The sequence below is a fragment of the Channa argus genome, chromosome 7 (assembly GCF_033026475.1).
Source record: "Channa argus isolate prfri chromosome 7, Channa argus male v1.0, whole genome shotgun sequence".
Classification (NCBI taxonomy): Eukaryota; Metazoa; Chordata; class Actinopteri; order Anabantiformes; family Channidae; genus Channa; species Channa argus.
Genome location: NC_090203.1, coordinates 3,143,041 through 3,168,504, shown reverse-complemented (window position 1 = coordinate 3,168,504; position 25,464 = coordinate 3,143,041). Strand labels below are relative to the sequence as shown.

General features: G+C 38.8%; 2 protein-coding genes across 3 annotated transcripts; both read right to left on the bottom strand.

The window, feature by feature from the left end:
• Window positions 1-3,924: 3,924 nt before the first annotated feature.
• LOC137130861 (C-type lectin domain family 10 member A-like) lies at window positions 3,925-8,429 on the bottom strand. Its single transcript, XM_067511496.1, has 7 exons — window positions 8,293-8,429; window positions 8,031-8,102; window positions 7,822-7,911; window positions 5,044-5,262; window positions 4,785-4,948; window positions 4,544-4,656; window positions 3,925-4,467 (listed from the first exon to the last, which is right to left on the bottom strand). The coding sequence occupies exons 1-7, from the start codon at window positions 8,348-8,350 to the stop codon at window positions 4,344-4,346; spliced, it is 840 nt and encodes a 279-aa protein (XP_067367597.1). The 5' UTR covers window positions 8,351-8,429; the 3' UTR covers window positions 3,925-4,343.
• Window positions 8,430-15,388: 6,959 nt separating this feature from the next.
• LOC137130860 (C-type lectin domain family 12 member B-like) lies at window positions 15,389-21,182 on the bottom strand. Of its 2 annotated transcripts, XM_067511493.1 has the most exons (9): window positions 21,044-21,182; window positions 19,870-19,947; window positions 19,457-19,552; window positions 19,044-19,139; window positions 18,632-18,757; window positions 16,461-16,697; window positions 16,202-16,365; window positions 15,961-16,073; window positions 15,389-15,884 (listed from the first exon to the last, which is right to left on the bottom strand). In XM_067511493.1, the coding sequence occupies exons 1-9, from the start codon at window positions 21,108-21,110 to the stop codon at window positions 15,761-15,763; spliced, it is 1,101 nt and encodes a 366-aa protein (XP_067367594.1). In that variant the 5' UTR covers window positions 21,111-21,182; the 3' UTR covers window positions 15,389-15,760. The 2 variants fall into 2 exon arrangements, with proteins under 2 accessions (XP_067367594.1, XP_067367595.1); XM_067511494.1 differs by lacking the exon at window positions 19,044-19,139.
• Between the last annotated feature and the right edge of the window lie 4,282 nt (window positions 21,183-25,464).

The following is a 25,464-nucleotide window of genomic DNA, read 5'->3' as shown; positions in this document are numbered from 1 at the left end:
TGTGTGTGTTGGAGTTCTGCTTTAAAGTTATGACAGAGTTGTGTAATAAGTCTTTATTGCCCACAATGTATCAGAACCATCTTGTTACACTGATGCAGTTCATGTTTCATCAAGTAATAGTTCTTTTTTCTTAAAATGAAAAAGACTGTGGTCACCCAGACAGACTGGATACATTCACAGCAAGAGGGGATTTTGTACTAATACCACACTTTGGATGAAATGACAAACAGCTCATATCAGCTGTCACCAACTTGTACTAATTTCATGACTTCAAACATAATCAAACTTTTCCCTCAGAACCAACAGATTATTACCTGGAACCTGAAGTAACACACACACACACACACACACACACACACACACACACACACACACACACACAGACACACACACACACACACACACACACACACATTTATCCACACAGTGGGACTGAGCACAGTGAGATTGGATGACAGATGAAGATGAGGATGAGGCACTGAAACTGGACGCTGGCTTTGACTCCTACCTGTCAGTGCCGCCACATGCGCCAACAACCGGTCCCACAACAACAACCACCACCTGACTCCACCACATCTCCGTCATCATCCTCATCTTCCTCCCTTTCCACATTCTCATCATCTGCTTCACATGCGACCACCTCAGGAGGAGAAAGAAGGAAAAAAACATGGTTGAAGTGGCCCAGACAGTTTGTGATACAGGATGAAGATGTCTTCATATGACAGAGGTCGTGGAGGAAAAGGACATTGTGGATGATGGAGAGACAGAGGACGAGGAGGTGGATGTGGCTGAGGTTCAGTAGCTGCAGATGGATGTCACACGTGAGCAAAGGGGACATTGTGCAAAGGACTGTCCCTCTGGGATTAAGGAGGACGGACCCAGAGATTGTCCTGAAAAGTCATCGCCAGTGGCAAACTGACGGGACGAGGACGAGCTGGTGTCCCGGGGACAGTTGCTGACGACTGACCAAAAGGAGGGAAGTGATGCACACTGACACACACTGCAATGAAGACATACTCACTCAGACCTGCACTGACAGTTTGCAGGACAAATGCAATGAAAACTGCTTGATGAAGCTCAAACATGCTGGAATAAATGTGGATTTGATTGAGCAATGTGTTTAATATCAGAGCTAAATTTAAACCACCTGAGGTTTAAATGCTGAGGGAGAGAGTCAGTTTCCTGACTACACTCTGAAAGTAAATGATCCAGAGGTGATGGTTAAAAGTATTAAAAGTAACTGAAGTTGTAAAATGAGCAGAGTACATGTTGGTGTTTCTGGTAAACCACAAAAAGAGTATTTGACTCAGTCATTGCCTTGTGCTAATTCTCAATTCATTCATTTTGTGAGAATTATGACCCATAAATTTGATAAAATAAATATCTAATGATTAAGTTGTGGATAATTTAAAACATTTAAATGTATGAACACACACCATGATGAATTATAGCCCTGATTCTCTGTTATATGTGTGTGAATGGAAGCTGCAGCAGTCTGTCTTGTCTTGTGTGATGATAATGATGATGATGATGATATTGATGTACATTGTACAGCACATGTTTCACATGGCCCTGATGTTCCTTATGAACAAAGAGTGGATTCAGTGAAGTTTGACAAATTGACTGCAGTGTTTCATTGGTCTGATCACTTATGTGCTGTCTCTCTGAATGAGGAACCAAACTGTTTCTATGACGTTCAAATGCTGCTTTTCATTAGCTAAATCAGAATAAGACAGGTGGGAAAATTTAGGCTATTTTGTCAAAAGTGTTCTTCTGTGCATGATTGGTAGCAGCTTGAGGTTGAATCAACTGTGATATGTTCAGTGTCTGGCTGCCTACAGGAAGACTTTTAGTTCCGTTTTGCATGTTTGTGCCTGAGCAGAAAACACACACACACACTTTTTCACACAAAGAAATAAAATCAACAACACCTGGTGAAAAAGGTGCAAGCAGAGAGGAGACGGTTAGGATCTGATGTCTTTCCTGTGTGAATCCCCTAAGATTTTAATATTTCACAGTAAAAGGGCTTGAAGTTGTCCTTTTTATGGAGTAAGTTACATATTAATACACCCTGACGTTACAGTGAGCTTAATGAGACCTGTGATAACCTGTAAATGAAAAACATAAAGCTCTAAAACAAAAAGCAACTGATGGAATTACATCGTTTTTTTTAAATTGCTAAAGAAAAGCAGCTGTAATTGTGTCTTGTGTGTGATATTTATAGTGGAAAGTGGAGATTGGCTCAGGATTTGCAAGCAGTAAATAAAAAAAAAGAATCCATCCAAGAGCTATGGAAATATCAAATCCACAACCAAATAAGTTCTTGGTTGCTGTATTGCATCATGTATTTTTATTATTCTGTATGCAGACTTGTTTGTTTTCTCCTTTAAAATTTTTACCTGGATGAGATTTGTTTCATTAATTGAGTTTTTAGGAAGTTAAGTGTAATCAAACCCTAAAAGACGTCCTGATGTTGAAGCTTCTTTACTAATTACACTTGAGGTGTCTAAGACCTGATATTGTCACTTTTGCCGTGACAGTAATTTATCAACAACCTGTTAAATAAGTGCAGCGACTGTCAGTCGCAGAGTTAATGACACATCATGCAGTAGTTGAGCTGTATAAGCTGTTTGTCTTTGACTGGGACAGAATTCAACAATGACACAGAGCAGTGTCTCTTGATCATCAGCAGAGCAGGGTGTCTCTTCATGTCAGCAGATGAGGGAGGACAGAGGGGAGGACATAGGAAAAGATCAATGACCTGCAGCTTTGACAACAGTGACGTCCAAAGACTTTAGGGCTTGAAATTGTCCTTTGTCATTGTCCCACATCCTACTTTTAACTGTCCCAGACTTAACCATCGTCCCAAATGTACTAATGGATTCTTAAATGTTACAAATAGTCCCATATCTTGTTTCAGTAGCTCACATAATCAGTAACCCAGCATCAAATTGTGCTAGTTGTTCCCTGTTCTTGTCAGAATCCAAACCTCCACTGTATCTTCAGTTTCTCTTCCAATAGTCTGCTTCTTTTAGTCTCCACTGTTTGCTTAATAAATGCATCTGTGCAAAAGCTTTTAATTGACGTACAGTGATGGAAATGTAGAGAGCTCTTTGAAATACACAGTAAGCAGTTTAGTAAAGAATGTTTTGTTCACTTTGTGCTCAGCATTAGATCCTGATCACTAGTCTGTGTCTCAGTTTTAGGTTTCACTAGTTAAATGCTCACATTGAGCTTTGTCTGCCTTAAGAGAAATAACCTGGTGTCCAACTGTCACCTGTCTCTGTACAAATGGTAAAACTAGCTACAGTGGAACCTGCCATTAGCTGGCAACTGGTTTCTATTATTTTGTCCACCCCATTGAATCCATCAGTGAGGACTGGCTACATAACAAAACCTCTTTCTGGGCTACAGTTCAACAGCAGCACGCTGCAACTGAACATGATCATTTACTGCCGGACTGTTGCATTAGACTGACTTAGTGGGAGTGTGGGGGCTGCTGTCTCAGTGTCCCCCAGAACCTGTGGGACATTAGGATGAATGTCCGTTAACGTGTTCATAGCAGTTAGTGATGAACCATCAAGTACATTAATGTGTTACAGTAAATATGTTTATTGTAATCATTGGAATGATGAAGTCTGTCTATATATTACAGCTCTATTAACATTTGAAGCCCAATCTGACTGACACACAATATTTCATATTACAAATTCGACTTCCTGTTTTTCTCTGAAGCTCTGTTGGTGCTGCTGTGACTGACTGAGGACCAAATGAAGCAAACTCACTGATGACAGATGTCCTCTGGTCTCATTTAGATGAAACACTTTTTATTCAGTGTCCTGTTTGATTAAAGTCTAATGACCCTTTCAAAGAGCAGTTTGCAAGAAACAATCCAACAGAAATGTGTAGAAGCATTTTTATTCTCTATAACAAACTAAAACAGAAATGTTTTAGATAAAAAAACACAGAACTGTTACCTCCTGTACAAAATGTCCTTTATGTCACATTACAAATCCTTCTAATAAACAGCCATAGTAACATATTGTTGGAGGAGAAACAGCTTCCTCTGTTGGTCAATGAGCATTAACAATGTAAATAAGAGGTAAAATCATACAGTACATGAAGAAAATGATCAGTCTGCTGATTTGCACATAGTAAGAACTGTTACTCATGAAGTGGAAGAAAAGCAAGTTTCAGATTAATAACAATTTATTTACTGCTTCATTTAATGTGTGTTTATGGGTTTTTAACCAAAACACAGATTTAATAAGTTTGAAAATTAAAAGCCAGTTATTTTACATGTAAATAGTTTTATCCAGAAATCGTCTCAAGTTTGAAAATATTTAAACAAACAAAGCTTTTTTTCTACAGATCCATGCGTTTTTGTCAGTACAGTTCACTGATTTCCATCCTTGACTCTGAAGAGAAGTTGCACATCTACCGTTGACAGGAGGTTCAATCCATGAACTGAGGGAAAAAGATGATGATTAGATGAAGGTTGATAGATTTTATGATTTCAGGTGTTTAAGAATGAGTCTCTTACTCATTAGTCAGATTAGTTCCATCGACCCACTTCCATCTCCCATCTTCAACTTTCAGACCAATCCAGTATCCAGTGATTTCTGATGAACTCCAACTGTTATCAGTGGTGAATTTCTGAGACCAATGCAGAGACACATCAGAGAGATTTAAACACAATAAGCCCACAGTGATCTACACACTCAGTGTGTTGAGGAAATGCATTTTCTTTTCATATAGGCTGTAATAACAATCCTCATTTTTACCTTCTGTGCTTCATTAACTATAACAGCCAAATCTGAATTCTTTCCTCTGCAGTCTTCTCGAGCTTCTTCCCAGGTTTTCTGATAAGAACGTTCAGCGTTATTAGGTGCATAGCATATGGACGTGCTGTTTAACCAGCCGCTCTGACAAGCTTTACACGTCCTTCCTGAAACAAGAGACCAACAAACATCACTGCATGTTGATAATATTGTTGGTGGTTCTGGTTAATGTTTAAACCAAATTAATGGGATCTGATCATACCGTTATTATCTTTAGGACAGTATTGATCAATGCTCCACTGAGCTCTCGTGACATTGTCGTCCTTCCACTTTGTCTCCATGTCTTTTATTTGCTGTTTCAGGTTTTCATACTGGACTTGCAGGTTGCTGTAGTTTCTGTTCAGTTTTTCATTTTCCAAGCTGAGTTGTTTGTCTATTAACTGCTTCAGCTCACTTACATCACACATCTGCTTCAATGCAACTGTAAAATGAAAAATTAGTTTTAGTGTTAGTAATATTTCAGTTTGTTTTGTCCATTTTCTGAAGCCATTTGCTGAGTTTTAGCATTTTCCAGTCTTTTGAAGTTACAGGCCCTTTTGTGTTTCCTCCATTTATGGGATCAACAAATCTCATGTTAAAAAAGAATTAGTGTATTTCATATTTTCCAACTTCTGCATGTCTGTGGTAATTTGCCCCAAGTCATTGCATCCTACTGGAAATGAAGCTACATCTATGAAATTGCCTAAAAGAGCTTTACACTGTGGTTTTAATTCTTCTTTTCCTTTGGGCTGTTCCCTTTCATGTGTCTTCACAGCGAATCATGTGCCTCCATCTAACTCTGTCCTCTGCATCCTCTTCTCTCACACCAACTAACTTCATGTCCTCTCTCACTACATCCATAAATCTCCTCTTTGCTCTTCCTCTAGACCTCCTGCCTGGCAGCTCCAACCTCAGCATCCTTCTACCGATATATTCACAGTTTCTCCTCTGAACATGTCCAAACCACCTCGATCGGGCCTCTGACTTTATCTCCAACACATCTAACAACACCTGACACTTTTCTCCACCTGTTCCAACCTGCTTGCACTCGCCTCTTCACCTCTTTTCCACACTCTCAGTTGCTCTGAACCGTTGACCCCAAGTACTTAAAGTCCTGCACCTTCTTCCCTCTGCTCCCTGTAACCTCACCGTTCCACCTGGGTCCCTCTCATTCACACATATGTATTCTGTGTTGCTGCAGCTCAGCTTCATTCCTCTGTTTTCCACAGCAGACCTCCACCTCTCTAGATTTTCCTCCACCTGCTCCCTGCTCTCACTTCAAATCACAATGTCATCTGCAAACATCATAGTCCATGGAGATTCCTGTCTAACCTCATCTGTCAGTCTGTCCATCACCAGAGCAAACAAGAAGGGGCTCAGAGCCGATCCTTGATGCAGACCCACCTCCACCTTGAACTCCTCTGTCACACCTACAGCACCTCACCACTGTCTTACAGCTCTCATACATGTCCTGCACCACTCTAACATACTTCTCTGCTGCTCCAGACGTCCTCATACAAAACCACAGCTCCTCTCTCTGCACCCTGTCATACACTTTCTCTAAATCTACGAAGACACAATGCAACTCCCTCTGACCTTCTCTGTACTTCTCCATCAGCCTCCTCAAAGCAAATACTGCATCTGTTGTTCTCTTTCTAGGCATGAAACCATATTGCTGCTCAGAGATGTTCACCTCTGCCTTTAGCCGAGCTTCCAATACTCTTTCCCACAACTTCATTCTTTGGCTCATCATAGCACTGTGGTTTTAATTAAGTTACATTTAAGTGAGAAAAATAAATGTTTTCATTTTGTTCAATTTGTGATTCTAAATAAACAAGGTATGAAATAAGCAAATGTCATGATTGTAACAAATCCCAAATATTTTTAAAGCTGCATTTTTCAAGCTCTTTAAAATGCAGAACATGAAATCAATAGTTTTACATATTTTAATTAAACGTCACATAAACAAGAAGCCTGTTTTATTCATAGGATGCTGTCCAGTACTTGTCTCTGTCTCTTTCTGTGGACAGTGCTGCTTCATGTCTCTTTTTAAATACACATGCACTGATCAGCAACACATCACTTGGTGCTTTCAATATAAACTGTGTTTTTTAATAATATATCATAAACTAATAAATGCAGATATTACATTATTGCTTAACCACCTGTCAAGTTGTACATATTTTGCTATAATTACCATAATCAGTATTATTTAAACACATTGTTTTCTTAATAGTATTTTTCCTGCTGTACTTTAGATAATATGCAGATTATTTCCCTAATCTGCTAATGTCATGATTGTAAACACAGTCATCAACTTATTGTTTTCTAAGTTCTGCTACTGAAATGTACCATAGTTCATCAACATTCTGGATAAAACGTTCACTCACTGTAAGTAACTTCCTACACCAGGAGTCATGTTCCACAGCCCCTCACCTGTATCCACGCTGCACGTTTTAATGGAGCTGGATGCACTTTCAGACTTTTAAAACTGAGGTACTTTTATACTGCACAGTATATTAACGGGAGGGGGGGTTTCAACCAGTGTTAAATGTTTTTTAGTCATGTCCCAATGCTGATACCAGCATCAGATATCAAGTCACATCCTGGCTTTATGTACTTGTACTTTGACTTTTAAAACCTCTGTAATACTGAGCCTGATACCACACTAACCTCTGCAGCTATAGATAGAAAAATGTCTGTGTTAAAATAATCTGTTAGTTATTTTATTTTCATATTTCTCTGTGGACTCTACAGTCCATGTTGTCCATGTCCCACTATTTAGGAGCTCACCCCAAATCTGTGCTTTGTTGTTTTTTTTACATATTTACAAATTTACAAATTTTCAAATTTATGTTTTGCAATGTAAATTTGATGACGTAACTGTTTGAAGATGGACTTCAGAAAATGTGAACTTATCCTTTAAGTTAGGACTAAATACAACATATTAAGTAGAAACAAAGCTTTGATTTTACTTGATATTGATCCAAAAGCTACTCACAGTAGATACGAAGGGACATGATTATTACCAGTGTCACCCAACACACAGTTAGAGGTGGAACTAACTGTGACTTGGAGGGAAACTTCACATCTGAAAGAAAATGAAGAATTTAGTTGAAGCACCTCATTAAAATGATTTTTAACACAAGAAACTTCAGCATTATGACATTTTGTTTTTATGAATGTTATCGTATTTTGTTCATAATGCACCTGGAGTAGCTTCCTTTTTATCCACTGTGTTTACTGCAGCATTAACATATTCAGCTTCTTCCTCAATGTTCTCTGTAAGATACACAGAACAAACTGAATTGTATCTTTAAGTCGCTGGAGAAACTTCTACAAAGATGAACTGTGTAATTTCAGCACAGCAAAAGCAAATATTTTACATCATTAAGTGAAACAGTTGTTTAAAAAATCCTAAAAACTGTTTTAACACAAAAATCTTAATCTTGTGACATTTTAAGTATCTTACCATCATATAAAGAAACATTTGGATTTTTGAGAGTTATCCTCTTTAGTTCTTTGTTCATCCTGAACAGATCGTTGAGTTAAGCAGCAATATGACTGAAAGGCAAAAATAAGTGAACAGTATCAGTAGAAACAGAGAAGTGTGTGTGTTGGAGTTCTGCTTTAAAGTTATGACAGAGTTGTGTAATAAGTCTTTATTGCCCACAATGTATCAGAACCATCTTGTTACACTGATGCAGTTCATGTTTCATCAAGTAATAGTTCTTTTTTCTTAAAATGAAAAAGACTGTGGTCACCCAGACAGACTGGATACATTCACAGCAAGAGGGGATTTTGTACTAATACCACACTTTGGATGAAATGACAAACAGCTCATATCAGCTGTCACCAACTTGTACTAATTTCATGACTTCAAACATAATCAAACTTTTCCCTCAGAACCAACAGATTATTACCTGGAACCTGAAGTAACACACACACACACACACACACACACACACACACACACACACACACACACACACACACACACACACACACACACACACAGACACACACACACACACACACACACACACACATTTATCCACACAGTGGGACTGAGCACAGTGAGATTGGATGACAGATGAAGATGAGGATGAGGCACTGAAACTGGACGCTGGCTTTGACTCCTACCTGTCAGTGCCGCCACATGCGCCAACAACCGGTCCCACAACAACAACCACCACCTGACTCCACCACATCTCCGTCATCATCCTCATCTTCCTCCCTTTCCACATTCTCATCATCTGCTTCACATGCGACCACCTCAGGAGGAGAAAGAAGGAAAAAAACATGGTTGAAGTGGCCCAGACAGTTTGTGATACAGGATGAAGATGTCTTCATATGACAGAGGTCGTGGAGGAAAAGGACATTGTGGATGATGGAGAGACAGAGGACGAGGAGGTGGATGTGGCTGAGGTTCAGTAGCTGCAGATGGATGTCACACGTGAGCAAAGGGGACATTGTGCAAAGGACTGTCCCTCTGGGATTAAGGAGGACGGACCCAGAGATTGTCCTGAAAAGTCATCGCCAGTGGCAAACTGACGGGACGAGGACGAGCTGGTGTCCCGGGGACAGTTGCTGACGACTGACCAAAAGGAGGGAAGTGATGCACACTGACACACACTGCAATGAAGACATACTCACTCAGACCTGCACTGACAGTTTGCAGGACAAATGCAATGAAAACTGCTTGATGAAGCTCAAACATGCTGGAATAAATGTGGATTTGATTGAGCAATGTGTTTAATATCAGAGCTAAATTTAAACCACCTGAGGTTTAAATGCTGAGGGAGAGAGTCAGTTTCCTGACTACACTCTGAAAGTAAATGATCCAGAGGTGATGGTTAAAAGTATTAAAAGTAACTGAAGTTGTAAAACGAGCAGAGTACATGTTGGTGTTTCTGGTAAACCACAAAAAGAGTATTTGACTCAGTCATTGCCTTGTGCTAATTCTCAATTCATTCATTTTGTGAGAATTATGCCCCATAAATTTGATTAAATAAATATCTAATGATTAAGTTGTGGATCTATCTGATGCTGACATCAGACATAATGCAAGTGTTCAATAATTTAAATGTATGAACACACACCATGATGAATTATTATATATCTCTGTTATATGTGTGTGAATGGAAGCTGCAGCAGTCTGTCTTGTCTTGTGTGATGATGATGATGATGATGAGGATATTGATTTACATTGTACAGCACATGTTTCACATGGCCCTGATGTTCCTTATGAACAAAGAGTGGATTCAGTGAAGTTTGACAAATTGACTGCAGTGTTTCATTGGTCTGATCACTTATGTGCTGTCTCTCTGAATGAGGAACAAAACTGTTTCTATGACGTTCAAATGCTGCTTTTCATTAGCTAAATCAGAATAAGACAGGTGGGAAAATTTAGACTATTTTGTCAAAAGTGTTCTTCTGTGCATGATTGGTAGCAGCTTGAGGTTGAATCAACTGTGATATGTTCAGTGTCTGGCTGCCTACAGGAAGACTTTTAGTTCTGTTTTGCTGTTTGTGCCTGAGCAGAAAACACACACACACACTTTTTCCTTATCAGAAATAAAATCAACAACACCTGGTGAAAAAGGTTCAAGCAGAGAGGAGATGGTTAGGATCAGATGAGCTAATGATTCTTTCCTGTGTGAGTCCACTAAGATTTTAAAATTTCACAGTAAAAGGGCTTGAAATTGTCCTTGTTATGGAGTAAGTTACATATTATGGCGGCTGTAGCTCAGTTGGTAAGGCAATTGACCATGGACCACAGGGTCAGTGGTTCAATCCCCACTCCTGGCTACAAGTCGAAGTGTCCTTGGGCAAGACACTGAACCCCAAGTTGCTCCCGGTCAGGTGAGCACCTTGCATGGCAGCAAGGTGCTCAAGGTGCAGCATGTGTGAGTGTGTGTGTGAATGGGTGAATGGGAAGCTATATTGTAAAGCGCTTTGGATAAAAGCGCTATATAAGCGACTATTTACCATTTACCATATTAATACACCCTGACGTTACAGTGAGCTTAATGAGACCTGTGATAACCTGTAAATGAAAAACATAAAGCTCTAAAACAAAAAGCCACTGATGGAATTACATCGTTTTTTTAAATTGCTAAAGAAAAGCAGCTGTAATTGTGTCTTGTGAATATTTACAGATAAAGATGTGTGATATTGAAAGTGGAGATTTGCTCAGGTTTTGCGAGCAGTAAAAAAAAAAAAAATCCATCCGAGAGCTCTGGAAATATCAAATCCACAACCAAATGTATTTTTCACATTCTGTATGCAGACTTGTTTGTTTTCTCTTTTACAGTTTTTTACCTGGATGAGATTTGTTTCATTACTTGAGTTTTTAGGAAGTCAAGTGTTTTCCATCAGCTGAAATCTCAGACATTGCATTTAGCAGCAGGATCAGCTCTGCTGCTGTGCATTGATGACTTTATGATGTGCAGCCTGTCTGAGAAAGCCTGGATGTTAGATGTTAGTCATGTGATCACAGCTGATAACCAAACAATCATTCTCATCTCTTTAACCAAGAAACAAATGTTTCTTGGCGTCATACTGAAAACAATGGATTCAAAATGATCAGGACAGAAAGACTCTAAATGTATTGTCCCATGGAAAATAACTCTCAGCTTATGATAAAATAACTTGAGCACCATAAGAAGACTCCACATTGATGTTACTCAGTCCCTATGTTAAGTTTGTTAACCAGGAACTTGGCTGTATGACATCTGTTTTGTTACAGGACCATGATGGCAGATAACAACAGTACTTTTCAGCTAAGCTGGATCCTGTAGATGATGGATTATGATGCCTGATAAGTGTTGGTTACTCTGATCTAACTCTTTTGCTTCCTTATGCAGCCTCTGTCTCTTATTCCAGGAGCAGAAACTCATCACCTTTCTACAGTGAGATGTCTGAGATACGATCAGTGTTACTTCACATGTAACTGTTAATGGATGGAATGTTCTTAACTCAGTTACAATGTAACTTTTCCCAGATGGAGAAAACCAAGAAGATTTTGCCGATGAAAAATGTGTAAAAATGTGATTTTTATCATATTATTTAGCCTAAGATACTGAATTTGTGGCTCACAGAAGAACTGAAGACAAAAACAGTAAAGATGTTGGATTTAAGACTTTTAGATCCACAATTTTTGAATTGTTCACGAATCTGGAACAATCTGGACAAACAGAATTCAAGGAATCTGATAACAATCATAATGTTGCTGCATAGCTTGATATAAATGTTTGTGTAAAAACACTGACTTAGTTTCAGCAGGAAACACAAAAGTGGATGCTGTAGCTAACAGGCCCAACAGGAAGAATCTCAAACACACACACACACACACACACACACACACACACACACACACACACACACACACACACACACACACACACACACACACACACACATTTTATCATCACTCACTGCTGTGCAACAATTTTCTGTCTCTGAGAAAATCAGGGGGAAACAGGGGGTTGCAAATTCCAAAAGTTCCTAAACACTGATAAAGTTGACTCACAGGTTAAACCATGAGTCCAAAGGGGGAATGTTGATTTATTACAGCAACAATGGTTTAACAAGGGGTTTGTATCATATGCACAGAAATATTGTCCATCTTGCTTTATCTGTGTGACATTACTAAAACCACAGGCAGCACATCCTCCATCTGATAAAGCATTTGACCATGTGATGATTGATTTCATTGAGTTGATGCCCAATTGTGAGAAGAGATATTGTGTTGTTATGACTAATGTACTCAAAACTAAATTTGTATGAAGAAGAAGAAAGTCTCCTTCCTTGGTTGTTTTAATGAACATGGGAATAAGGGAAAAACTAATAAAATTATTTGGGAAATCTTCAAATTTGAGAAAATGACATGTTGTATTTCCAGACGTTGTCTTCTGCTTTGTTTCAAATACATTAGCAGTTATTCCACCTTTAGGATTTCTAGGAGGTGGAACGGACTCTTCCAAATGATGGACACAAACCACACAGCAGTGAAAGACGTAGATACATGCCACCCACTGCAGGAAGGGGTCAGAGCCTGTGGACGACCTCCCCCCAGCTGTGCACGACGCTCTTGAGGGAACCAGGGAGCCAGTCGGAGGAGAACACTCACTAATTCACTCCCACTTAAGGTTCTTCTGGTGACAAAGAGGACGAGTGCGATTGGTTGTGGCTGCACTCTGGGTCCTCAAGCCGTGAAGAAGGAAAGCAACAGTGAGAACAACACCATGGAAGCCAGAATGAGACTCCTTGTGCCACAGTACACTGGTCGAGTAAAACACATGCTTTGAAAGACGTGTGGTGGATCTGAGGAGGAAAAACCACAACAGACTCTGTCCCAGAACTGGACAGGAACATGTACACAGGTGATGTTTGTGTCACCTGTGAAGGTAGGAATCGAGTGTGACATGTCTCCACTCTCCAGGGAGGAAGTGCCCATTAAAGATAATTTGATGGAAAATTAGAAAGCAAATAGCTGCAGGATTTGAGTCTTTGTGCCATTAATAAAAATGATGATTGGATGAATTACATATATTATATTCACCACCTCTGATGCTGTTGAACACCTGGTGGAGCAGCTGGCAGAACAGGATGGACTTAGACCTGCTCCTTGCTGAGAAAGACGGTGTTAGTGTGATGTTTGGAGACTCATCAGATGACTCTCAGTGATATAACATCATCAAGAATTCAGTTCCTCTTTTACAACCTGATGTTGACCTGTACACAGATTCTAGTGATGAAAATCACTGTGTGTAAATGTGCTATATGATACTTTCTAATCTGTGCTTAGCTCTGTACCCCAGTGATGTCTGTCCCACAAAAACAGTGGCTGAAGTTCCAATACAACATTAAGAGGAATTATGATGGAAAATCAATTATTAAATTATTTCATTTTATTCTTAGCATGTTACCTAGTTATAGTAGCAACTTGTACTCAGTGTACTTTTGAAGAATGTTTAAAAGGTTGTATGTTGTTCAAACTTTGTCTCATATACATGTTTTGTCTTGAAGTGTTTGTAGAACTGCTCCAAGGTCAGTTATTGTCTAACAGTGTAGTGACCCAGAGTCACTTCATGCTCACAGCTGCTTATCAAAGTGCTGAAAAGGGAAAAAGTTTCCATAAAAGGAGAAAAGTGCTGGGAGTGTCTGCTTCCTTTAGTCTCCACTGTTTGCTTAATAAATGCATCTCTGCAAAAGCTTTTAATTGACGTACAGTGATGGAAATGTAGAGAGCTCTTTGAAATACACAGTAAGCAGTTTAGTAAAGAATGTTTTGTTCACTTTGTGCTCAGCATTAGATCCTGATCACTAGTCTGTGTCTCAGTTTTAGGCTTCACTAGTTAAATGCTCACATTGAGCTTTGTCTGCCACAAGAGAAATAACATTAGACTGACTTAGTGGGAGTGTGGGGGCTGCTGTCTCAGTGTCCCCCAGAACCTGTGGGACATTAGGATGAATGTCCGTTAACGTGTTCATAGCAGTTAGTGATGAACCATCAAGCCTGTTGTGGTGAACACATGATGGTGGATGGGAGACTGCGGTCAGAGCTGAAATAATCGTTTCCTGCAGGTTTGATTGTAGAGATTGAGTGTAGAGAATTTCGAGTCCTAATGTTGTCAGGTGTACAGCGGTCGTCCATCAATCCCCCAGTAGCTGGTTTGATCCCCGGCTCCTCCGGTCACATGTCGAAGTGTCCTTGAGCAAGACACTGAAGCCCGACTTAGTTGCTCCCGGTGAGCTTCCTGGTGAGGAAGCTGTCTGCTTCCTCTCTGCTGGAGACAGGGACACTTGGCTGAGCTCCGTCCTCACTGATACACAGAGAAGAACAAGCTGCTCCACAGGTTTATTTTCATATTCACTGATTTCAGTGGGGTATTTCAGAATTGATATCTCATCATATCACAACCCAAACTCTTTCTTATATTTGTCTGTTCTAGTTAAGTGTTTACAACAAAATGTTTGCACAGTAAGATGATTCTTTTTATTGCCCAAATATTATCCATGTTTTTGTCCCAGGTGCTATTTTAATTGTACCTGGGACAATGGGACACTGTGGTTTTCTAACTCTGCTTTAGTTTGTTAACTGATTTTATTGGTTTATGTAAATTCTACACACTTGTCATTAAGGAGATAAAGTCTGATCACTTAAATTATACTTTAAAAACAACATTAAAAATATATTTACAGTAAATATGTTTATTGTAATCATTGGAATGATGAAGTCTGTCTATATATTACAGCTCTATTAACATTTGAAGCCCAATCTGACTGACACACAATATTTCATATTACAAATTCGACTTCCTGTTTTTCTCTGGAGCTCTGTTGGTGCTGCTGTGACTGACTGAGGACCAAATGAAGCAAACACACTGATGACAGATGTCCTCTGGTCTCATTTGGATGAAACACTTTTTATTCAGTGTCCTGTTTGATTAAAGTCTAATGACCTTTTCAAAGAGCAGTTTGCAAGAAACGATCCAACAAAAATGTGTAGAAGCATTTTTATTAACTAAAACAACTAAAACAGAAATTTTTTAGATTAAAAACACAAAACTGTTACAAATCCTTCTAATAAACAGCCATAGTAACATATTGTTGGAGGAGAAACAGCTTCTTCTGTTGGTCAATGGACTAAACAATGTAAATAAGAGCTAAAATCATACAGCACATGAAGAAAATGAAATAGTCTCGACCCTTTTCATCAGTCTGCTGATTTGCACATAGTAAGAACTGTTACTCATGAAGTGGAAGAAAAGGAAGTTTCAGATTAATAACAATTTATTTATTTACTGCTTCATTTAATGTGTGTTTATAGGTTTTTAACCAAAACACACAGATTTAATAAGTTTGAAAATTAAAAGCCAGTTATTTTACATGTAAATAGTTTTATCCAGAAATCCTCTCAAGTTTGACAATATTTAAACAGACAAAGCTTTTTTTCCACAGATCCATGCGTTTTTGTCAGTACAGTTCACTGATTTCCATCCTTGACTCTGAAAAGAAGTTGCACATCTACCGTTGACAGGAGGTTCAATCCATGAACTGAGGGAAAAAGATGATGATTAGATGAAGGTTGATAGATTTTATGATTTCAGGTGTTTAGGAATGAGTCTCTTACTCATTAGTCAGATTAGTTCCATCGACCCACTTCCATCTCCCATCTTCAACTTTCAGACCAATCCAGTATCCAGTGATTTCTGTTTGATTCCAACTGTTATCAGTGGTGAATTTCTGAGACCAATGCAGAGACACATCAGAGAGATTTAAACACAATAAGCCCACAGTGATCTACACACTCAGTGTGTTGAGGAAATGCATTTTCTTTTCATATAGGCTGTAATAACAATCCTCATTTTTACCTTCTGTGCTTCATTAACTATAACAGCCAAATCTGAATTCTTTCCTGTGCAGTTTTCTCGAGCTTCTTCCCAGGTTTTGTGATAAGAACGTTCAGCGTTATTAGGTGCATAGCATATGGACGTGCTGTTTAACCAGCCGCTCTGACAAGCTTTACACGTCCTTCCTGAAACAAGAGACCAACAAACATCACTGCATGTTGATAATATTGTTGGTGGTTCTGGTTAATGTTTAAACCAAATTAATGGGATCTGATCATACTGTTATTATCTTTAGGACAGTATTGATCAATGCTCCACTGAGCTCTCGTGACATTGTCGTCCTTCCACTTTGTCTCCATGTCTGTTATTTGCTGTTTCAGGTTTTCATACTGGACTTGCAGGTTGCTGTAGTTTCTGTTCAGTTCTTCATTTTCTGAGCTGAGTTGTTGTTCGTGATTTGTCAGGTTGACGTTTAACTGCTTCAGCTCACTTACATCACACTTCTGCCTCAATGCAGCTGTAAAATAAAAATTACTTTAGTGGTGGTAATATTTCAGTTTGTTTTGTCCATTTTCCAGTCTTTTGAAGTTACAGGCCCTTTTGTGTTTCCTCCATTTATGGGATCAACAAATCTCATGTTAAAAAAGAATTAGTGTATTTCATATTTTCCAACTTCTGCATGTCTGTGGTAATTTGCCCCACGTCACTGCATCCTACTGGAAATGAAGCTAAATTGCCTAAAAGAGCTTTGGACTGTCATGTATCTCCATCTAACCCTGTCCTCTGCATCCTCTTCTCTCACACCAACTAACTTCATGTCCTCTCTCACTACATCCATAAATCTCCTCTTTGTTCTTCCTCTAGACCTCCTGCCTGGCAGCTCCAACCTCAGCATCCTTCTACTGATATATTCGCAGTTTCTCCTCTGAACATGTCCAAACCACCTCAATCTGGCCTCTGACTTTATCTCCAAAACATCTAATATGATCTGTCCCTCTGATGTCCTCATTCCTGATCCTGTCCATCCTCGTCCCTCCCAAAGAGAACCTCAACATCTTAAGTTCTGCTACCTCCAGCTCTGCCTCCTGTCTTTTCTTCAGTGCCACTGTCTCTAAGCTGAACAACATCTCTGGTCTCATCACCGTCTTGAACACCTTTCCTTTCATTCTTGTTGATGCTCTTTTATCACACAACACACCTGACACTTTTCTCCACCTGTTCCAACCTGCCTCCACTCGCCTCTTCACCTCTTTTCCACACTCTCAGTTGCTCTGAACCGTTGACCCCAAGTACTTAAAGTCCTGCACCTTCTTCACCTCTGCTCCCTGTAACCTCACTGTTCCACCTGGGTCCCTCTCATTCACACACATGTATTCTGTCTAAGCTTCATTCCTCTGTTTTCCAGAGCAGACCTCCACCTCTCTAGATTTTCCTCCACCTGCTCCCTGCTCTCACTACAAATCACAATCTGCAAACATCATAGTCCATGGAGATTCCTGTCTAACCTCATCTGTCAGTCTGTCCATCACCAGAGCAAACAAGAAGGGGCTCAGAGCTGATCCTTGATGCAGACCCACCTCCACCTTGAACTCCTCTGTCACACCTACAGCACCTCACCACTGTCTTACAGCTCTGATAATAATGCTGCTCACAAATGTTCACCTCTGCCCTTAGCCGAGCTTCCACTACTCTTTCCGACAACTTCATTGTTTGGCTCATCATAGCACTGTGGTTTTAATTAAGTTACATTTAAGTGAGAAAAATTAATGTTTTCATTTTGTTCAATTTGTCATTCTAAAAAAAAAAAAGTATGAAATGAGCAAATGTTATGATTGTAACAAATCCCATGAAAATGTTTTTCTGTCTTAAGGCCTTCAAAATGCAGAATATGGAAACAATAGTTTTATATAGTTTGATTAAACTCCACTTAAACAAGAACCTTGTTTTATTCATCCGATGCTGTCCACACATATTCAATTCAATTTCAATTCAACTTTATTTATATAGCGCCAATTCACAACAAAGTCATCTCAGGGCACTTTACAGAATAAAGTCAAGATTCTAAAAATATATAGAGAAAACTCAACAATTCCTCCTGGAGCAAGCCATAGACAACAGTGGAGAGGAAAAACTCCCTTTAACGGGGGAAACCTCCAGCAGAACCAGGCTCAGGGTGGACGGCCATCTGCCTTGACCGGTTGGGGTGAATGGAAAGTGAAGGGAGAAAAAAACAGAGCAATAACATATTCCACATAAAGTTTTGTGCCCAGCATTATCTTTCTATAACTACAGACAGAGAAACTTGTAGGTAAATCAAACTCCATGTAGGTAAACTGAACTTCAGAGGGAAGTTAATGACTGACATTAAACAATGGTTAAAGACATTATTTGTAAGTGTGTTTCATGTCTTACCCTGAGTTTACACATGAACTGTCTTCTCTGTATACTTACGGTGGACCATCATTGCTATGATGCCAGACAGCAGAATGACACAAAGAATCCCCAAACAACAAGCCAGACACTGACAGTGGGGACGTCTGGTTTCCTCATCTTTCTTGTCTGAATCCTGCAAGAATCCTAAAAAATAAATCCAGATTTAAGGCTTTAACAGTCTCAGTTAACGACATTAACAGTAAGTGAAATATAGTAAAAATATTCAAGTGAGTTTGACAAATTAATATCAACTTCACATAAACTTTGGAATCAATTTTTACAGAAATAGAAGTGTTTTCACTGGTGCATCTACTAAAACAGTTTCTGATTGGTTGGTAGTGATAGTAGAATAGTGGTAGTAGCAGTACAAGTACCAGTAATAGAAATACACCTAATTGCAGGTGTAGTATTACAGGTTTTCACAACTTACCTTTTGTGTCAGCAGATTGTTCAGAGGTTTTGTGTTGCACCTTCACTTCATCGTAAACAGTTTCCTCATCTTTCTTGTCTGAATACTTAGAGAATCCTAAAAAATAAATCCAGATTTAAGGCTTTAACAGTCTGAGTTAACTACATGAAGTTGGTCCTCAAAGTTAGTAATTCTAGTAAAAGGCAGTGAATGAAATACAGTTAGAAGATATAGATATACACATATATCTACATCAGTTTTACAGAAACTTTGAAATCCATTTTTACAGAAATAGAAGCGTTTTTACTGGTGCATCTACTAAAAACAGATTCTTATTTATTGGTACTAATGATGGTAAAATAGTGGTAGTAGCAGTAGCAGTACCAGTAATAGAAATACTGCTAATTGCAGTATTACAGGTTTTGACAACTTACCCTTTGTGTCAGCAGATTGTTCAGAGGTTTTGTGTTGCACCTTCACTTCATCGTAAACAGTTTCCTCATCTTTCTTGTCTGAATACTTAGAGAATCCTAAAAAATAAATCCAGATTTAAGGCTTTAACAGTCTGAGTTAACTACATGAAGTTGGTCCTCAAAGTTAGTAATTCTAGTAAAAGGCAGTGAATGAAATACAGTTAGAAGATATAGATATACACATATATCTACATCAGTTTTACAGAAACTTTGAAATCCATTTTTACAGAAATAGAAGCGTTTTTACTGGTGCATCTACTAAAAACAGATTCTTATTTATTGGTACTAATGATGGTAAAATAGTGGTAGTAGCAGTAGCAGTACCAGTAATAGAAATACTGCTAATTGCAGTATTACAGGTTTTGACAACTTACCCTTTGTGTCAGCAGATTGTTCAGAGGTTTTGTGTTGCACCTTCACTTCATCATAAACAGTTTCCTCTTCTTTTTTGTCTTAAAGTGTGAAGAACACAATATTGTGTTTTTTTCTGTTTGTAATGAACAGTTTTATTTGACAGATGTTCATCATCAGCTTTGTCCCCACATTCAGTAAATTTAAGAAGAACAATAATTCAATGTTTCCCCTTAACTGTATTTTTCAGAACCTGACAGGACAGTGAAGTTAGGTTCCTCTGATGAATGAGGAACCTTTGGAAGTATTTTTCTTTACAAGTGTCTTTTATTTATTAGCAATGTACTAACAGATAAGTAATTTTAAAATTTCATTGTCATGTTACATTTTTGGGTTTTACATTACATTTGGGCAAAGGTTTAAATTATTTACTTTGTCCCTTTACTTCATCATAAATCAAACAGAAATAGGTTGTTTTCACAGGACTCTATTTATGTGGATCTTCAGGACAAGGAAACTACCAGCTTAAACCCAAAATGATAAAATTCTCTTAGTTAGGTCACAACACATGAAAGAAGAACCTCTGCTTTTGTCATCATTACTTTTAAACATTCTTTTGACCAGTTTTAGCTTTGCTCCTTTTGGCGTCTCCACTGAGATTTACATGAATGATTAAATCATTCTACATGTAAAATGTCTGACAGCAGCAGCAAACAAACATTTGATCTCTAACTTTAACCCTTAAAAATGGATCATTAAAGTTATCGGGTTGAACTCAGCACAAAATTCCATCATCCTGCTTTAAAACGAACACTAGAAGGTTTGAGAAACTGGTAACTGCAGTTTAACAGCACAGCAATGAAACTTTTTACATCAGTACTAAAGTGCAGGGTTAGCTGAACATCTTAGCAGGTTTTCATACAGCATATTAAAAAAATATTTATTCTTCTTTTGGACACATTAGCTAATTTTTATCCTGCTGGTGCATCGATGTTGTGCTGACTTCATGTTTTAAACTCTGGTTGCACGACAGTTTTCACTTAGAAGAAAATGATAAAACAAGTTTAAATCTGAATATTCATTAAAATACCATCTGTGTTATTTTGCCCAGTTATGAAGAAAATATTAGTAAAACAAATGCAGTGAGTGATCCATTTCAATATCTGTTGATATAATGTGTTAAAAATGTGAACTTACCATCAGATGGGGGATTTTTGTTAGATTTAAATACAACTGAAGCATAGTTGATCTCATCCTCCGCCATCTCTACAGTTCCTCTGTCGAGTTGTTTCTCAATTTCGACTCAAGTTCGACTAAATTTTAACCACAGTCTGTCTGACACGGTTTGAGAAGTGGTTTTTTTCTTCAATTCCTTTGAGTCAGTCACAGCCTTAAAATGAACAACTTCTCCTTTTAGTTGCGAAATTTATTTGCCATAACTGGCTTTGGTATAAACTTAAAACCATATTCAATGTTATTTTATTTGTTTCTGAACAAATAATCTCTAACGTGTAACGTGGCGTTTGAATGTTTGCTTGAATGTCTTCTTCTAACGTCAGAAAACAAAAGTCATCTTTTCATAAAACCAAATCATCCATAGCTGCAACCGTGTGTAACATCTACTCATTTATTCTCATGTTTAGTTTTTATCCAGACATGACATCAGTGACTTTTTCTGAGATATAATTCTCTATATTTATACAGTAACATGCACTGAATTTGGTTTCTCTGCTCTTATTTACTAAAGTTATTTACAGACATTACTATGTGCTTTGATAGAGGAAGTAAGTCCATCTGCTGTGTAACTGTCTGGTAGTATTGGTATAACTGCTGTAACACTTTTCTCCACCCGTTCCAACCTGCCTGCACTCGCCTCTTCACCTCTTTTCCACACTCTCCGTTGCTCTGAACTATTGACCCTAAGTACTTGAAGTCCTGCACCTTCTTCACCTCTGCTCCCTGTAACCTCACCGTTCCACCTGGGTCCCTCTCATTGACACACATGTATTCTGTCTTACTGCGGCTAAGCTTCATTCCTCTGTTTTCCAGAGCAAACCTCCACCTCTCTAGATTTTCCTCCATCTGCTCCCTGCTCTCACTACAAATCACAAAGTCATCTGCAAAAATCATAGTCCATGGAAATTCTTTCTAACCTCATCTGTCAGCCTGTCCATCACCCGAGCAAACAAGAAGGGGCTCAGAGCTGATCCTTGATGCACACCCACCTCCACCTTGAACTCCTCTGTCACACCTACATGTGACAGAGGAGAAGGAGAGGCTCATCATAGCATTAATTAAGTTAAATTTAAGTAAGAAAAATGTATGTTTTCATTTTGTTAAATTTGTGATTTGTGATGAGCAAATGTTATGATTGTAACAATTTAATTAAATGTGACATAAACCAGAAGCCTGTTTTATTCATAGGATGCTGTCCAGTACTTGTCTCTGTCTCTTTCTGTGGACAGTGCTGCTTCATGTTTCTTTTTAAATACACGTGCACTGATCAGCCACACATCACTTGGTGCTTTCAATATAATTAGTTTTTTTATAATATATCATAAACTAATAAATGCAGATGTAGCATTATTGCTTAACCACCTGTCAAGCTGTACATATATGATCTTATCCTTTAAGTTAGGACTAAATACAACATATTAAGTAGAAACAAAGCTTTCATTTTACTTGATATTGATCCAAAAGCTACTCACAGTAGATACGAAGGGACATGATTATTACCAGTGTCACCCAACACACAATTAGAGGTGGAACTAACTGTGACTTGGAGGGAAACTTCACATCTGAAAGAAAATGAAGAGTTTAGTTGAAGCACCTCATTAAAATGATTTTTAACATAAGAAACTTCATATGACATTTTTAATGTATAAATGTCATCGTATTTTGTTCATAATGCACCTGGAGTAGCTTCCTTTTTATCCACTGTGTTTAATGCAGCATTAACATATTCAGCTTCATCATCAATCTTCTCTGTAAGATACACAGAACAAACTGAATTGTATCTTGAGGTCGCTGGAGAAACTTCTACAAAGATGAACTGTGTAATTTCAGCACAATAAAAGCAAATATTTTACATCATTAAGTGCAAAGGTTGTTTAAAACAAATCCTAAAAATGCCCTGTAGTTCTTTGTTCATCCTGAACAGATCGTTGAGTTAAGCAGCAATATGAACGAAAGGCAAAAATAAGTGAACAGTATCAGTAGAAACAGAGAAGTGTGTGTGTTGGAGTTCTGCTTTAAAGTCATGACAGACTTGTGTAATCAGTCTTTATGTTGCCCACAATGTATCAGAACCATCTTGTTACACTGATGCAGTTCATGTTTCATCAACTAACAGTTTTTTTTCTTTAAATGAAAAAGACTGTGGTCACCCAGACAGACTGGATACATTCACAACAAGAGGGGATTTTGTACTAATACCACACTTTGGATGAAATGACAAACAGCTCAAGGGAATAGAGGTGATGAGAATGTGATGGGCAGGTTTGGTCTTCAGGACAGGAACACAGAAGGACAGATGGTGATAGACTTTGCAAAGAGGATGGAAATGGCTGTAGTGAACACTTTCTTCCAGAAGAGGCAGGAACATAGAGTGACATATAAGAGCGGAGGTAGAAGCACTCAGGTCTTGTGTAGATGTTGTAATCTGAAAGAGATCAGTGACTGTAAAGCATTGGTAGAGGAGAGTGTAGCCAGACAACACAGGATGGTGGTGTGTAAAATGATGCTGGTGATGAAGAGGACAAAGGCAGAGCAGAGGACAAAGTGGTGGAAGCTGAAAAAGTAAGAATGTTGTGTAGTTTTCAGGAAGATGCTGAGACAGACTCTGGGTGGTTTGGAGGTGCTTCCAGATGACTGGACCACTACAGCTAATGTGGTCAGGGAGACAGGTAGGAGGGTACTCGGTGAGTCATCTGGAAAGAGGAAAGTGGACGAGGAGACTTGGTGGTGGAACGAGGAAGTTCAGGAGTGTATACAGAGAAAGAGGTTAGCTAAGAAGAACTGGGACACTGAGAGGACTGAAGAGAGTAGACAGGAGTACAGGGAGATGCAGCGTAAGGTGAAAGTAGAGGTGACAAAGGCCAAACAAAGAGCACATGAGGAGTTGTATGATAGGTTGGACACTAAGGAGGAAGAGGTGGATTTGTATCGTAAATGTATTGACAGGTGCCAGGAGTCTGATGGGAAGATGGAAGGAGAACTTTGAAGAGTTGATGAATGAGGAAAATAAAAGAAGAAAGAGTAGAAGAGGTGACTGGTGTGGATCAGGAAGTAGCAAAGATTAGTAAGATATGGTAAATGGTAAATGGTAAATAGTCGCTTATATAGCGCTTTACAATGTTGATTGCCATTCACCCATTCACACACACACTCACACACCGATGGCGGTGGCTGCCATGCAAGGTGCTCACCTTCACACCATCTGTGTGTGTGTGTGTGTGTGTGTGTGTGTGTGAATGAGAAGCAGAGTAAAGCTGTGAGTACCAGGTTGTTCCTCCTGAACACATCATTCTGGAGTTAACTCAAAGTCAGTCCCAGTGACAGCAAATATCTTTTGCTTTCCATAAATGGAAATGGTGCCATGGTCTGTAAATACTTTGTACACAATGGGCCTTATAGAAGCAGAATGTGCAAACAAGACAACATGAAACTATGTAGCACTAAAATCTTATCCAACGTTTCTGATAGCTTTCATTTAAAATTGTCCATGTCTGGACTTGAGATGGTGTCATCAAATGACCCCCACCTAAAAAACTCACAAAAGCCGCACCTGATGGCTTGGACTGTTTTCATGATGACAATATTAATATGACAAATATAAGATAAGAGCAAACTTTATTGAGCCCACAGCAGGAAACTTCACTCCTTAAGCAGCTCACAGGAATCGTATAAAGTGCCAACAATTTCTACAAAAATTTAAAAGTGGAATACAATCAAGCATGACCAGAAATATTCCGCTGAATTGTTGAGTTGTACAGCGGTGGGAATTAAATATATATATATATATATAGAGAGAGAGAGAGAGAGAGAGAGAGAGAGAGAGAGAGAGAGAGAGAGAGAGAGAGAGAGAGAGATCTTGAGCTTGATGGGCTGGACCACAATCCACAGGTGAGTGGGCGCCATCTTAATTGATATCATCCATTGTGCGGTGACTGGGGAGAATTGGCGGCCATGTTTCAGAAACATTAAGGTTGGTGAATGTTTGTTTGTCAGCGGTGTTTCCAGTTTGAATGTTGAGTGAACATAGTAGGATTTTATCTCTGTAATTACAAAAAACAGGGTAATGTGTAGCCTGTGGGCCCTGATCTACACACCGAAGAAGAAGATGATGAAGATGAATTTATCAGTACTAGCGGTGCCAGATAGGATGTTAACCACTTGTGAGATGCTAAGCTAAGTGACAGGGAGGAATGTGAGTGTGAAAGGCAAAGGTGCTGCAGGTTTTTCTAAAGGAACGCGGGCTATTATAAAACCCACTGTGAAATCAAAACGCACGTTATGTTTTTTTTTAATTTTATTTGTTTGTTTGTTTTTGTTTTTTACATTCAGTGGTTCTTACGCCTCATAGCGACAGTTTTACTTCCGACGTCCAAATTTAGAAA

What these genes read in the sequence shown, in the direction of transcription:
- LOC137130861 (XM_067511496.1), bottom strand. Translation starts at nt 8,350, where the DNA reads ATGAACAAAGAACTAAAGAGGATAACTCTCAAAAATCCAAATGTTTCT. An exon ending in AAATGTTTCTTTATATGATG is followed by an intron (nt 8,103 to 8,292) that starts GTAAGATACTTA and finishes TGTATCTTACAG; the next exon opens with AGAACATTGAGGAAGAAGCT. An exon ending in CATGTCCCTTCGTATCTACT is followed by an intron (nt 5,263 to 7,821) that starts GTGAGTAGCTTT and finishes TTCATTTTACAG; the next exon opens with TTGCATTGAAGCAGATGTGT.
- LOC137130860 (XM_067511493.1), bottom strand. Translation starts at nt 21,110, where the DNA reads ATGGCGGAGGATGAGATCAACTATGCTTCAGTTGTATTTAAATCTAAC. An exon ending in CTGTCCTAAAGATAATAACA is followed by an intron (nt 16,366 to 16,460) that starts GTATGATCAGAT and finishes CTCTTGTTTCAG; the next exon opens with GAAGGACGTGTAAAGCTTGT. An exon ending in TAGTTAATGAAGCACAGAAG is followed by an intron (nt 16,074 to 16,201) that starts GTAAAAATGAGG and finishes CATTGGTCTCAG; the next exon opens with AAATTCACCACTGATAACAG.